Source organism: Megalobrama amblycephala, linkage group LG5 (assembly GCF_018812025.1).
Source record: "Megalobrama amblycephala isolate DHTTF-2021 linkage group LG5, ASM1881202v1, whole genome shotgun sequence".
In the NCBI taxonomy this organism is placed as follows: Eukaryota; Metazoa; Chordata; class Actinopteri; order Cypriniformes; family Xenocyprididae; genus Megalobrama; species Megalobrama amblycephala.
Genome location: NC_063048.1, coordinates 15,204,401 through 15,217,466, shown reverse-complemented (window position 1 = coordinate 15,217,466; position 13,066 = coordinate 15,204,401). Strand labels below are relative to the sequence as shown.

At 37.4% G+C, this 13,066-nt stretch overlaps 1 protein-coding gene across 1 annotated transcript; it reads right to left on the bottom strand.

The window, feature by feature from the left end:
* Positions 1-2,623: 2,623 nt before the first annotated feature.
* On the bottom strand, positions 2,624-12,249 carry kif11 (kinesin family member 11). The gene is given in 24 exon segments (XM_048190809.1): positions 2,624-3,033; positions 3,356-3,466; positions 3,638-3,804; positions 3,924-4,146; positions 5,866-6,145; positions 6,219-6,358; positions 6,575-6,733; positions 6,825-6,905; positions 6,907-6,951; positions 7,371-7,543; positions 7,652-7,859; positions 7,966-8,154; positions 8,292-8,379; positions 8,872-8,960; positions 9,073-9,168; positions 9,251-9,493; positions 9,608-9,698; positions 9,803-9,927; positions 10,031-10,216; positions 10,577-10,655; positions 10,858-10,955; positions 11,051-11,183; positions 11,741-11,867; positions 12,089-12,249. Coding segments are annotated over 23 exon segments (3,189 nt in total). The 5' UTR covers positions 11,815-11,867; positions 12,089-12,249; the 3' UTR covers positions 2,624-2,922.
* Between the last annotated feature and the right edge of the window lie 817 nt (positions 12,250-13,066).

The following is a 13,066-nucleotide window of genomic DNA, read 5'->3' as shown; positions in this document are numbered from 1 at the left end:
CAAAGTTTACTTCAGGATGTCAGTGGCTCTGTTTGATGCTTTACTACTGGCACAATCTGTCTTTGTATTCCTCACGTTGTTTGTCATTCAGTTCTTCTGTTTTGTGCTGTAGAAGACGTGGATTAACTTGTCAGATGGCATTCTGGATTTTTGCGTTCGCGTACGGTGGCTCTGAATTGTCAAAACGTCTCTCAAAATGCGTGCCACGGATGCGAAAAACGCAGAAAATCGAACCTGATCCGAATATTTTTTTGACGGACGAAAGTTTCGGAGGCAGTGTGCAAACGCGATTGACATAACGTGAGGTCGAATTTATTTTTTAACGTGCGAAAGTTTAGCATGCGAATCTCTGCGCTCCATTATTAAAGGCATAGTTCACCCCAAAATGAAAATTCTATCATTTACTCACCCTCAAGTTGTGTTTTGTGTTCAGCAGAAAAAATAAATTTATACAGATTTGGAACAACTTGAGGGTGAGTAAATGATGACAGAATTTTCATTTTTGGGTGAACTATCCCTTTAAAGATTACTCGGGTGTAAATTATTGCCCAGACCGCTGCTGTAGTAGACTAAGCAGGTGTAAGGAAACAAAATTAAATGCTAATTTGTGCACTTGAATTAAGTGACAATAAGAATCATACCCGAAATTGTAACTGTAAAGAAAAAATCCTTTGAAATAACCAATAGCATACCATATTTTTTTGTTTTTCTACTTGACTTCACATATTAAGATAGATTTGTCAGACAAGTCTGACATTTTTCTTATGTCACGGTATCAAGTCAACATCAACATACACTTGATCCCAATCCCAAAAATGTCACACATTATACATTATACTATGCTTAACAATCACAACACACAACACCTTCGCTTCTTATACTCTTGATTTTTTTGATGAAGTGTCTTATTCAACTCTAAGATAGCCTAATACACAAAAGAGTGCTTTAGCTTCACTCTGTTGAATCCTGGAACCCTGTACCTCCGGTTTGATGGTAATAATATAAACTCATTATGCAATTAGGGTGAGAATATATTATTAGCCAGCCTTAAAGGGTTAGTTCACCCAACAATGAAATTTCTGTCATTAATTATTCACCCCTTCGTGTCCCATAGAAAGCAACAAAGGTCCAGAGAAGTAGTAAAAATATGGTTAAAATAGACAACGTGGCTACAGTTGTTCAACCGTAATGTTATGAAGTGGTGAGAATACTTTTTGTGCGCAAAAATAAAACAAAAATAACTGCTGTATTCAACAATTTTTTTTTCTTCCCTGTCAGTCTCTTACACAGTTGGCTTTGTTTTTGAGCACAAAAGTATTCTTGTCGCTTCATAACATTAAGGTTGAACCACTGTAGTCACGTTGACTATTTTAACCATGCCTTTACTACTTCTCTAGACATTGAATGTGGTAATTTCATTGCTTTCTATTCTATGGGAGATAGGAAAAAAAGAAAAACTCTTGGATTTCATAAAAACTATCTTAATTGGTGTTCCGAAGATGAACGAAGGTCTTACGGGTGTGAAACGAGTGTGAGTAATTAATGACAGAAATTTCATTTTTGGGTGAACTAACCCTTTAACAATTTGTTGTAATAAGCTCAATCATATAACTTCTCAAGAGGCTGACCTACAATCCTTGAAATTTTTTTATTTGATCAAACAACCGTTTTTAGCATGACAAACTCATACTATATGGAGTTGCAGTATTGCAGTATACTCATAAGCACAGACATAAAGAACAGAAGAATCTGTTTTCTTACTCCAAATGACCTAAGATCGCAAAAGGAAATAGATTCTCTGCTTTATTCTTTTACAGAGAGTATCAATATGATCTTTCCAAGATAACATATCTATCATCACTCCTAACTACTTGTATGTTTTAACCTGTCTGATTTTTTTCATTATAACAACAGGTATTATATGAGTATCATGTAGACCCAAATACAATCTCCTGTTTTACTCGTATTAATGACAAGATCATTGTCCTCGCACCATTTTACCCTGTTGTTGTAACCCAGGACTGTCCAAATCATTCAACACAGATATTAAAAGTGTCATCAGAACTTTAAATTATACTCGTTTGTCATGTCAGTTCAAGTCAAACATTTCAATCATTGTTTTCATATCGCATACTTTTAGTATTGTTACTCTTGAAGGCTTCCACCAAACACCTCCTGTAAACCTTTGCTTCCTTTAAATTAAATTTTTACTGTTTAAGTACCCCAACATCCTTATTTTTTTTAAACGCTTCTTTCCTCATATGAATAACCTGTTTGATACCTTTAGTCACAAATGGTTTATTTGGATAAACCTTAATCTCTTTAGAATGTATGACCAACTCCACATAAAAATTAAGTCATTTAACTAGTTATTTTGCCAAGTGAACCTTCCTCAAACTATGCACACATATTATTCGATATGGAAAGTTTCATTAAATAAGGTTAAAGCAATTTGTACATTTTAATTTCTTTATTAATCGTATTAATCCAAACCTCCTCCAACAATGTCTTCTTGTAATAAGAACCTTAAGTCCCTTAAATTGAGGAAAACATCTACAGTGTTACAGTCAAAGCAATGCAATAGAAAAAATGAACTTTATACAAACATTTCAAAACAGAACCATACTTTAAAAATACTTTTTATTGGTTCATACATGGAGTGGATAATTTTCTTTTAGCTTTTAATTAAACATACAAATGTTTAACAAATAAACCACAAACAACAACAAAACTAGTGAAACTAACAAGTAAAAAGAAAATCACCCTGAAGTAATAACTTTTAATATTAAACTGTGACTGTGAGGAAACGATATGAAAGGTAAGTACATAGACAAATCATGTTTAAAAAGACATACACAGAAGTTTAAAACGATGCGCTTTAAGACATCCAAGTAGAGAGTAAAAACTGGAGCATAATTTAGTTTAATTCTGACACCTGAGTGGTAGTTTAGAACGTGGTGGTGTACACAGGCTCTCGTTCTCCACCTTTGAACGGTTCAGTGATTTGTTGCCGTTTTCCTTCTTGCTTTTCTTCTAGTTAGACAGAAAGAACAAAATAGTCAAAATCTGCATCTACAACCAATAAGTTTATTAATCATTTGTCAACACTAAAGGTGCAGTCACATTTACCATAGCAAATATTCATGGCAAAATACAGTCATTTCAATAGAAATACACACAATTCCGTGAGGGTGAAACACTTCACACAAGTTTCTCATGAATTTGCTTCTGTGTGAACAGTACTTCATACAATGGCAACACTATTGACAATGTACCTTTTTTTGCACGTGAAATTTTGCTAATGTGACCGCACCTTAAGCCTGTATAACATTAAATAGGTCAAAACATGTCTCACCCTGAAGAAGGGAACCCTTCCGTTCTCATAACACATTAGGTTCTCATCAGAGCATGACTGTTCAGTGATGTTTCCATCACTAGAAACACTGACTTCATCCTCCAGAGAGTCCTAAAAACAGAATTGCGGTTATGCCAGTCCAAACCATTAGTATCATCTACAGCATCTTCAAATAAATCTTAATAGATTTTAAATAGCAAACACTGATAGTGTCTCCACTGATTCGATTTCCTCCTGTAATATAGAAAGAATATGGATGGACTAAACTTGCGATTGTGATACCTGGTCGAGAGGTTTCTCCTCTTCTGCCTCAATGACGGTATCACACTGGCTAAGTGCACACTGAAGCTCTTCCTGTTGAGCTCTGAACTCCTCTTCCAGCTCCTCTCGACTCCTCGGCTTGTTCAGCACACGTGGGTACACGTACTCCCTACGCTGAGGGGTCGTTCCTGGAAAGATACACATCACATTACTGCCCTGTACACATGGACAGATTATTTGAACTTGAGCAGTGACTATACTCAAAAAGCTATATTTTGAGTATTTCCCCTCACAGCTTCTCTCATACCTGTTGGTAAATCTTGCCGTAGCTCTGAGCTGATGAAGTTGTGTACAGTGTCCAGTGTCTGAGTGTTGATGGAGGAGAGGGTCTCTGTGTGCTCCTGCAAGGTAGCGTCGTCTTTGCCGGTCTGCAATTCCACACGACCCAGGATTCCTTCCACTTCCTGCCGCATGTGACTCAAATGGGCTTCACAGTCCTGAACGGCTTTCTTCCCCTTTTCATCTACAGACTGCATGCACACATAAAATAAGGGTAAAATAAAGCTTTAGCATGGGCAAATAGTCAGGTGTTTAATTTTCTCCATTCAACAGATTCAGGCCATAAGACTGTAAAACAAGATGGACAACGTTGCAGATTAGTCTGTGCAGTAGTGATCCTGAGGTTGGAGCAGTGGTTATCAAGAATCCCGCCCAATCAAATTCGCAAGCACAGCTGTCAATCATGATGCTACACCCCATTTTTATAGCATCAAATAACTAGGGGTATTCCAATTTATTGGCCGATTAATCGCTTCTAATAATTGGATTAGCAATCTCGTTAAAGGGTTAGTTCACCAAAAAATTTAAAATAATGTCATTTATTACTCAGTCACCCTCATGTCGTTCTACACCCCTAAGACCTTCAAATCATCTTCGAAATTTGTGTTTCGAAGATGAACGATGAAATCCGATGGCTCAGGGTGGCCTCTATTGAGAGAAAAGCCACCGAACCTCTCAAGATCCATAAAAGTGCTAAAAACATACTTAAAACAGTTCATGTGAGTTCAGTGGTTCTACCATAATATTATATATAGACAAGATAAAAAAAAATAAAAAATGACGTGATGACCAATTTCAAAACACTACTTCTGAGCTTTATTAATCTCATTTCGAATTAGTGATTCGGATCTCCTATCAAACGGCTAAACTGCTGAAATAGTGACTGACTCTCCCACTGATTTTATTCGTAAAACTCTGAAGCAGTGTTTTGCCTGCTGTGAGAAGTATGGCATATGCAGTATATGCAGCAGCGCCATCTCAATCTCTGTCCGGCACAGGTAAAATAATTATAATGCTGAAAGTGAGGTACAATTCATGTTTCTTTATTAAATAACTTAAAAAGTAATTTGAAAACGTTCTGGGTGACAATTTCACAAACAGCGTTAGTGAATCACAGCGCGCACTCCCTTTCCCTCTCAAAATGCACAAATGGCTTCACATCACCACATCTGCACTATAACTATAAGCAAGCTGCACACTGAACAGTTGACAATTGTCACATGATCAAGGCAGTGCCGCATCACCATTAAAGTTTATAATTTGCATCTCTTTTTGAAATTTGCATTTTAAATTTTCAGCTCCAAAAAACCTGATCAGAGCACCCTTACAAACTAACCAAAACCAAACTTATATCGGAAAAACCCACACATGAACATATGTCAGTGTGACAAAAAGACCCCCAAAAATGACAAACCATCTTCGGAAAAAATTATTTGAAGAGTAACGGGATTTTTCGCATCCCATTTCATTAGATGGAGAGGGCAGAGTTTGAGCTATACTGCAGCCAGCCACCAGGAGACAATCAATGTTTTGGCTTCATTTGTGTGGCACACTTGGTTCACTCATGTCACTCATGTGAGATCACAGCAATAGCAAACCACAACAATCCAATGATTCAGGATAAAAATCAAGTCCTACATTTTTTTCCTTGTTTGAGAAGTTGTTCCACCCAGATACACCTGTTTCTTGCTGACTTTAACACACTTCAAGAGTGATATTTGAGGCTTAGAAAGTACTGAAAATCAAAATGTGCAAATACAACTCTGTAAAAAGTTTTACAACACTATAAGTGTGTCCCATTAGGTATCAAAAGTCCATTTTAACACTTTAACCAGAAATACGTCATGCAAGTAAATAAATGGTCAAGTGCAAAAGCCCACAAATGGGCAGTGGGACAGAACCAAACTAACCTTTAGCAAGTCTTGCACAGCTGTATCTGTCTCCCTGATGAGTTTGAGCTGTTCCTGGGCTTTAATCTCGGTTGAGTTTCTGGCTTCGTTACACCACCTGAGTCCTGACTCAGCCAGCGAGTCAAGCGACGTCTGTAGGAGTCCACAGTATCCAGCACACTCCTCCAGCGCCCTCTCTCCCTCTTCTGTCACCCCATTCATCTCTGTTATCACTCCGTCCACAGAAGAACCCAGTCGAGCACGAACAGACACAGTGTGCTCCTCGGCCACAGTGCATTTACTACAATAAAAGATGATTTATTAGGGTTTTGTTACAGGAAACATGAAGGTATATGTTGTGAATGTTCTCTCACCTCTGTATGGAGCTCTCTAGTGTTTCAAGTGGAACAATCTGGGCAGATGCTGCTTGTGAAAGACCCTCAAAGTCAGTCTGAGTGTCCACCGCCAAGAGATTCAATTGGTTCTGCAAACAATGAACCAGCTCCGCCACACGCTGTACAAAAAGAAACAATTTAAGCAGTTTTAGAACCCTCTAGTGCTCAAAAGAGAACAGACAAAAGTTCCATCACAGAACTTTAAATGTTTAATTGGTTACATTCATACCCATAAAAGCTTGTGAACATCTGAGCCAATCAATTTAACAAATGTGATTGCTTGGTTTAAAGACAATCCTCCTCTTCAAGGAACTGTCCAGGGGTTATAGACCTACCGCCTGATGGCTGTTTCCAGCTTGACTAATCTGTTGCTTGAGCTTGTCGTGTTCAGCACGCAGACTGCTGAAGCCCTGCACAGCGCACTCTCGCATACTGGCCAATGATTCCATGTAAGAGTCAAAAAATGACATCATCTCTGCTTTCAGACCCTGCATCTGTAAAACACATTTTAACATCACTTGATTACAAATCTCAAATAAGCAGTAAACAGGCATAACAGCAGGTCAATCCATTCTTCACACATACCTGCTCAGCCAGAGTGTGGTATCTGTGAAGAGTTTGCTTCAGACTGTCATTCATCACCATGACAGACCTGATTCCTGGCACCTGCCTGGGCAACCAGAACCTCCTCTAGATACTGTTTGTGTTCATCCTGGACACAAAAAGATATTGCCAATGAATGGGCAATATTAAAAATATAATGCCTAAAAAACAATGTGAATTTAAGCATCACAACATCAAAGTACACAGTACGAAAAGGATAATCATAAAGAATACAATTAATAGAGAACAGAATAGTGGTTTTAAAAATGATGGCAAAGGTAAAGATCTAACCCAGATCTAACATTACTGAAAATGCCATTTGTGGTTTCAAGACTACACAAATCAAGAATTCAGCCTTAATATTCAATTCAATTCAATTCAATTCAATTCACATTTATTTGTATAGCGCTTTTCACGATACATATCATTTCAAAGCAGCTTTACAGAGAATGCATGTCAACACTACAATTTAAAGAATATCATATATAAAAAGTGTTTGTAATTCAAAACATTTGGACTGATTCTTACCAGTATTTCCAGCATGCTGCTCTGAGCCTCCTGAGAGAGTTTCTCCTGATGCAACACTCGTTCCTTGCACCGCTCTACACCCTCTCCAACAGCTCCTTTAATACTGCTGTAAGACTCACAGACAGCACCTAACGTCTCCTTAAACACTGTGCCGTTTGTATTCAGCAGCTCACCTACACAGAGACATTTAGACAGACATTTGATCAGTTTCCTCAAAGTGATTTTAAACACGCCAAAACAGGGATATTACACTGAGTGCGCATCCGTGTGACATATCTTACCCACAGAAGAGCGGTAATAGTCAATCATAGCAGCATGTTTGTGGCTCTGCTCCTGCAGCGAGGTCTGCATACTGTTGTAGCAGTTCTCCATGCGTTGGGCGAAGCTCTGCTGGACCTCCCCATTATGAAGCTCCACCTCCTTCTTCCTCTGCAGCTTAGCGTGGAGACCGCTAACATCTTGCGTGCTGGAGTCAGCAGTGTTCAACAGCTGGATGAAAGAGACCGAGTTAATATATGCATACATGAACACTATACTATCAACACATCACCAAATGACACACACTATCTATCTGATTCCTTCTACCATCACAGACCTGGTCAGCAGTGCTGTAGAGTTGAACCTCATTACTCTGGAGCTGTGAAGCGATAAACTCCTCCTGAGTGAGGCGGTGCCTTGTCTCCGTTAGGTCCTTGTGAGCCTCCTCCAGTCTCTGGTTCTTGTCCTGCAGGTCCTCAGTGCACTGGTCCAATTTTTGCTTACTGTCTGTGAACAAGTCCACAATCTGCCAGCACAAGCACAAAATTCATCAGATACACCACTCACAGTGTCGTGACATCACTTTAACAGTCAAAAGTGGAAGTTGGGCAGGGCTTGTATACATAGGAAAGCAGAAGTAGAATGGATTTGAAAGACGCTCACCTTCTTGAGCTCCTCCTCCATAGCAGCGATCCGCTCGTTGTACTCCGTGATCTGCTCTTCCTGAGACATCAGTTTACTGTTCATGTTCCTGCAAAAGAGCAAATAAAGGATGTAATATACTTAATTACCTGCTTCAACCATATATATATATTATAAAAAAAAAAAAAAAAAAAAAAAAAAGTCTTAAATTAAAGGAACAAACATTTTTAGATTTTCTGAAGAAAATAGTGAACTGCATCATTCATTATTCACAGTTCAGGGTGAGTTACGTGCTAAAGTGTAGCACTTTAAACGGCCTTATCCAAGGACTAATGATCATACACCACCATTCAAAAGTTTGGGGTTTGTATAATAATTCTGAAAGAAGTCTTACATTCACCAAGGCTGCATTTATTTGATAAATACAGTAAAATTGTAATATTGTGAGATTTTATTACAATTTAAAATAACATTACTGTTTATAATGTATTAAAATACTAAATTTATTCCTGTGTTGGCAAAGCTGATTTTTTTAGCAGCCATTACTCAAGTCTTCAGTGTAATATATAAAAAAAAAACAAAAAAACCCCACAGAACTCACTCATAGTTATCAACAGAGAGGTACACTCCATGTTTGTCACGAGTGGCAGCCAGATCTCTTTTCAATCGCTCAATCTCTTCTGTGTATTCCTGCAACATTTATTTTAGAAAGATGAATTTGTCAATGTTGATGCTGTGTGAACATGTAGAAATTGGGAATATAGTATAACTTGTGAAAATAAACATCAGTAAACAATCTTGCCTTTATCAGAGTTCTCTTGGTGAGTTTTTGGTTGACCTCTGGCTTATTCATGATACTCTTGGCCCTGTTAGCATAGTCCAGAGTGCTCAGAGTTTCCTACAATCACATTATAAATCAATATTCCTAATAATAAAGAAAACAACAAAGGAACAGTACAAAGCCAAACAGCACGTCATACCTCCAGATTGATGGAGGCAGGAGACACAGTGGCGATAATTGAGGTTTTGGTGCGTCCTCCCAGCGAGTCCTGCAGTATGCGGGTAAGTTTGGACTCCCTGTAAGGCACATGAGGCCCTCTCTCCACCAGAGCCTTGATTACACGACCCAGAGTCAGCAGAGACTGGTTTATGTTGCCGGCTTCACGTGCACGCTTATCCACAGCACCAGACCGCCCGATGTTCTCACTACCCGCTAGATCCACCTAAACAGTGTGACAGATGAGTTGTCAGTGTAAAATACTTTAACACTGATGAACTCCCACTATTGAGCCAGAGCTGTAGATTAAAATCCCATGGACTGAAGAAAATAGACTCACCAAGTTCAGTTTTCCGATCTTAACCAGTTCTTCTCCGTCCAGTGTGATCTCTTTCATGTGAATAGTCACGGAGAACACAGAGTGGGATCGACTGGTGGAATAAGTCAAAGGAGAACATTATAAACAATGAACAACTTAGCACTGTCATACATTTTCTTAGCCTCTTAAATTAGGATGCAAGGATCCAGTTATTACCTGGAGTAAGCGTTCATGAGGGTAGAGGCTGTCTTCCTCTTGGCAGCTCCTCTCTCCAGGATCTGATACACCTCGTTCTTATTGTGCACAGTGATCTCCTCCAGACCTTTAATGGTCACACCCCTCTGACAGAAACACAAAGTCAGATTTTAGTGAACATTTTTAAAATTTATATAGGCGGATATATAGTGTATTACTTCTTTTTGAGGAAACCAATTAGAAGCATACTTTATTTCTGGGATCATCAAACAGTTGTAATCTCTCCGTCACATCAGGAGCAGGGCTGAGCAGGTCAAACAGTTCCTCATTATAGATTTCCAGCAGAGATACCTTCACTGAGAATTCTGTGCCATTATTGGACAGTTTCTCAAAGATCTGATGAAGAGTTCTGGGAATAATTCCAGCTAGAGGGTCCTGTAAGAGAAAGGGTGAAAGTAGTATAAGGAAGAGAGGGAAAAAAAAAAAAAAAAAAAAAAAAAAAAACCCTGACCAATCCCTGAACAGATCAGATCTTGGAAATATTGGTACTGATATCGTGGCCCAACATCAAAACCTCAATAAGAAAGCATTATTATTCATTTCATATGCAAAGAGATATCATCTACATTTAATTCTTAAAAGGTACAGTAGCAAAAACAAGCAGTTTATTCAGAGGGAGTCAGAATAAGGCTAGAAACTAGAAAGAGTTACATGAAACTAAAATTAAAATTGTTGCTGGTGCAAGAAACCTTTATTAACTGCTGCAGAACTGTCAAAATGTAACTCAAATGTTACCTCTTCCCAAGTAAACTCCTCATTGGGCGATCTGTCACCCTCCATTGTGAAGGTTTTCCCTGTTCCAGTTTGTCCATATCTTTTAGCAAACAGAAATAAAAAATATAAATACATAAGATTTTGTGTTTGTTTTTTAATGCCATGCTTTGGCTTTTTTTCCCCATGGCAAACATTCATAATTGAGTAATTAATTTAAAAACATTTGATGAAACCAAATTTATAAACGTAACAAGTACAACCTCAGTAAAGTTTGATGAAATGACATTTAAAGAGATACTCACGCAAATATAGTACAGTTATAGCCCATAATAACTTCATCTAATATGGGGCAAACCACACTTCTATAAACATCAATTTGTTTGGCAGAAGGACCAAAAACCTAAACCAATTGAAATGAGACATTTAATGAGCATTACTGCACAAGAAAAGATTTAAATATCAGTAATGTGGGTGGAAAACAAGCCAAAAACTCACCATGTCAAAAGTGTACGTTTTTCTTGCGGCTTTGTCCGTGGCGCCTCCAGTACGAACCGTCACCTCTTTTCGGTTCTGGTCACATTCAACAACAGTATGAGAGGCAGATTTACGCTCCACTGTGTTGAAGGGCCTGTGAATCGCACAGCAGACATGAGAATGGTGTAGGCCAGAGTTGTTCATTTTGATCTCAAACACACACATATATAAATTTAGATATTACACTTCTAAAACATTAAAAAAAACCCAGAAAACCAAATGAAGAAAAGCCAGTTAAAATCATGGAACTAAATAAATATCCTATATTAGATTTTTCAGCAAAAATTTCAACAATTATGAAACAAGTAAAACATAACACAAATGATCAAACCATTCTTTTGGCCAACATTGTAATTAGTAAATTGTATGAAATGATGATTTAAAACGTGACAGCTGTACATTTGTAGAGAATACTGTTGGTATCAGAGAGGAGTAACGTTACAAATCAACATCACTGTTCACCTAATAGTTAGGTTAGGCTCAAATAGCTCATATATTATATTATATTATATTATATTATATAAAGAGAGTTTTGTATTAGTGTAAAAACCAACATACAAAACCACTGCCAGAGGAAAACACATGAGTGTGGCATGCTTACAATAACATATTAAACACATGCAAATACACATATAAAACATGTACATTCACCTGCATCGTACAACCACTTGTATATTTCTGCCTTTCTCATCTTTTTTGGCTGCTGGTATCTGTGATGATGCCATGGTAAAGGAGCGTCTTCTGGGCTCCAAGTCTGAAAATGCCCTTTAAATGTAACCTTTAAACAAAAGCAGGATTCAACTAGCAAAAATAAGTCACACTGAAAGGTCGCTTATATACATATATGGTATATATGCGCCATTTAAAAATATTAATACACATAAATATATATACATCAGATCCATTATTTTGACATTACCTAACCTAAATGGCGCCTAAACAAAACAAATTACACACACACACCAAGCTAATGAATATAAAATTAGAAAATGCACGTACCGTTTAACTTGATATACTTTAAAAGGAGATAAAGTAAGATAGTAAAGCCGTTTAAAATCCCTCCAGTGACGCAGGTTGTTTGAATACACTTTATTTGCTGTACGCTCTGACTTCGAGTCTCAAGCGGTCTCAAGCTCTGCAGTTAGCCGACTTTGAAAATTGCGCATCTGCAGCTTTAAGCCAATCAGAGGAGAGGGTTTTCTCACCATCCTTCTGATTGGTCTAAAGGAAGCGAGCAGGAGCAGATGCATCACGGGAAAGTGCAGCGTTTTCGAATAGTACTGGATGATATATACTCTTATATGTACTCTATATATTTTCTATATACATATAGAATTATATATACATATTCTATATATATATATATATATATATATATATATATATATATATATATATATATATAGCTGATGTAATTAGGTGTAATTAGGCGTAAATACGACTAAGACAAAGACGTAAATAAGACTAATCAGATAAAACAAATAAACATTAAATCAATACTCATTTTCACTGATACAGTTATGATTGCTTCTTTATTTGGTGTTATATGACAGTACAGAAGACAGGAACTATGGTGTCTTTCCTCTTACGTCAATTTTTTATATGATCTAAAATCTTTTTCTTTTTCTACTTCAGTGCAGCTCTGATAATAAACATTACAACAAAACAGGAACTGTGATCCACATTCAAATATACGCCTCAAACGTTTCTCTTTCTGAAATGACTGTAGTTCCTAATATAACCAGTAGATGGTAGTAAGATACCATTATGACTGTGCTCTCAGTATACAGATGTAGACGATGTAGACATGATAGGCCTACCACTTTTGGACTACAGAGAAAACATATATTTAGATGAAATATATTTAGCACTTTTTTAGCTGTTGTCACATGGTTCATCGTCGTTCTGTCATTTATATCTATTTATCAATTGCATGAACATTTTATTATTCAAAACTTATTTTTAGTCACATGTCGT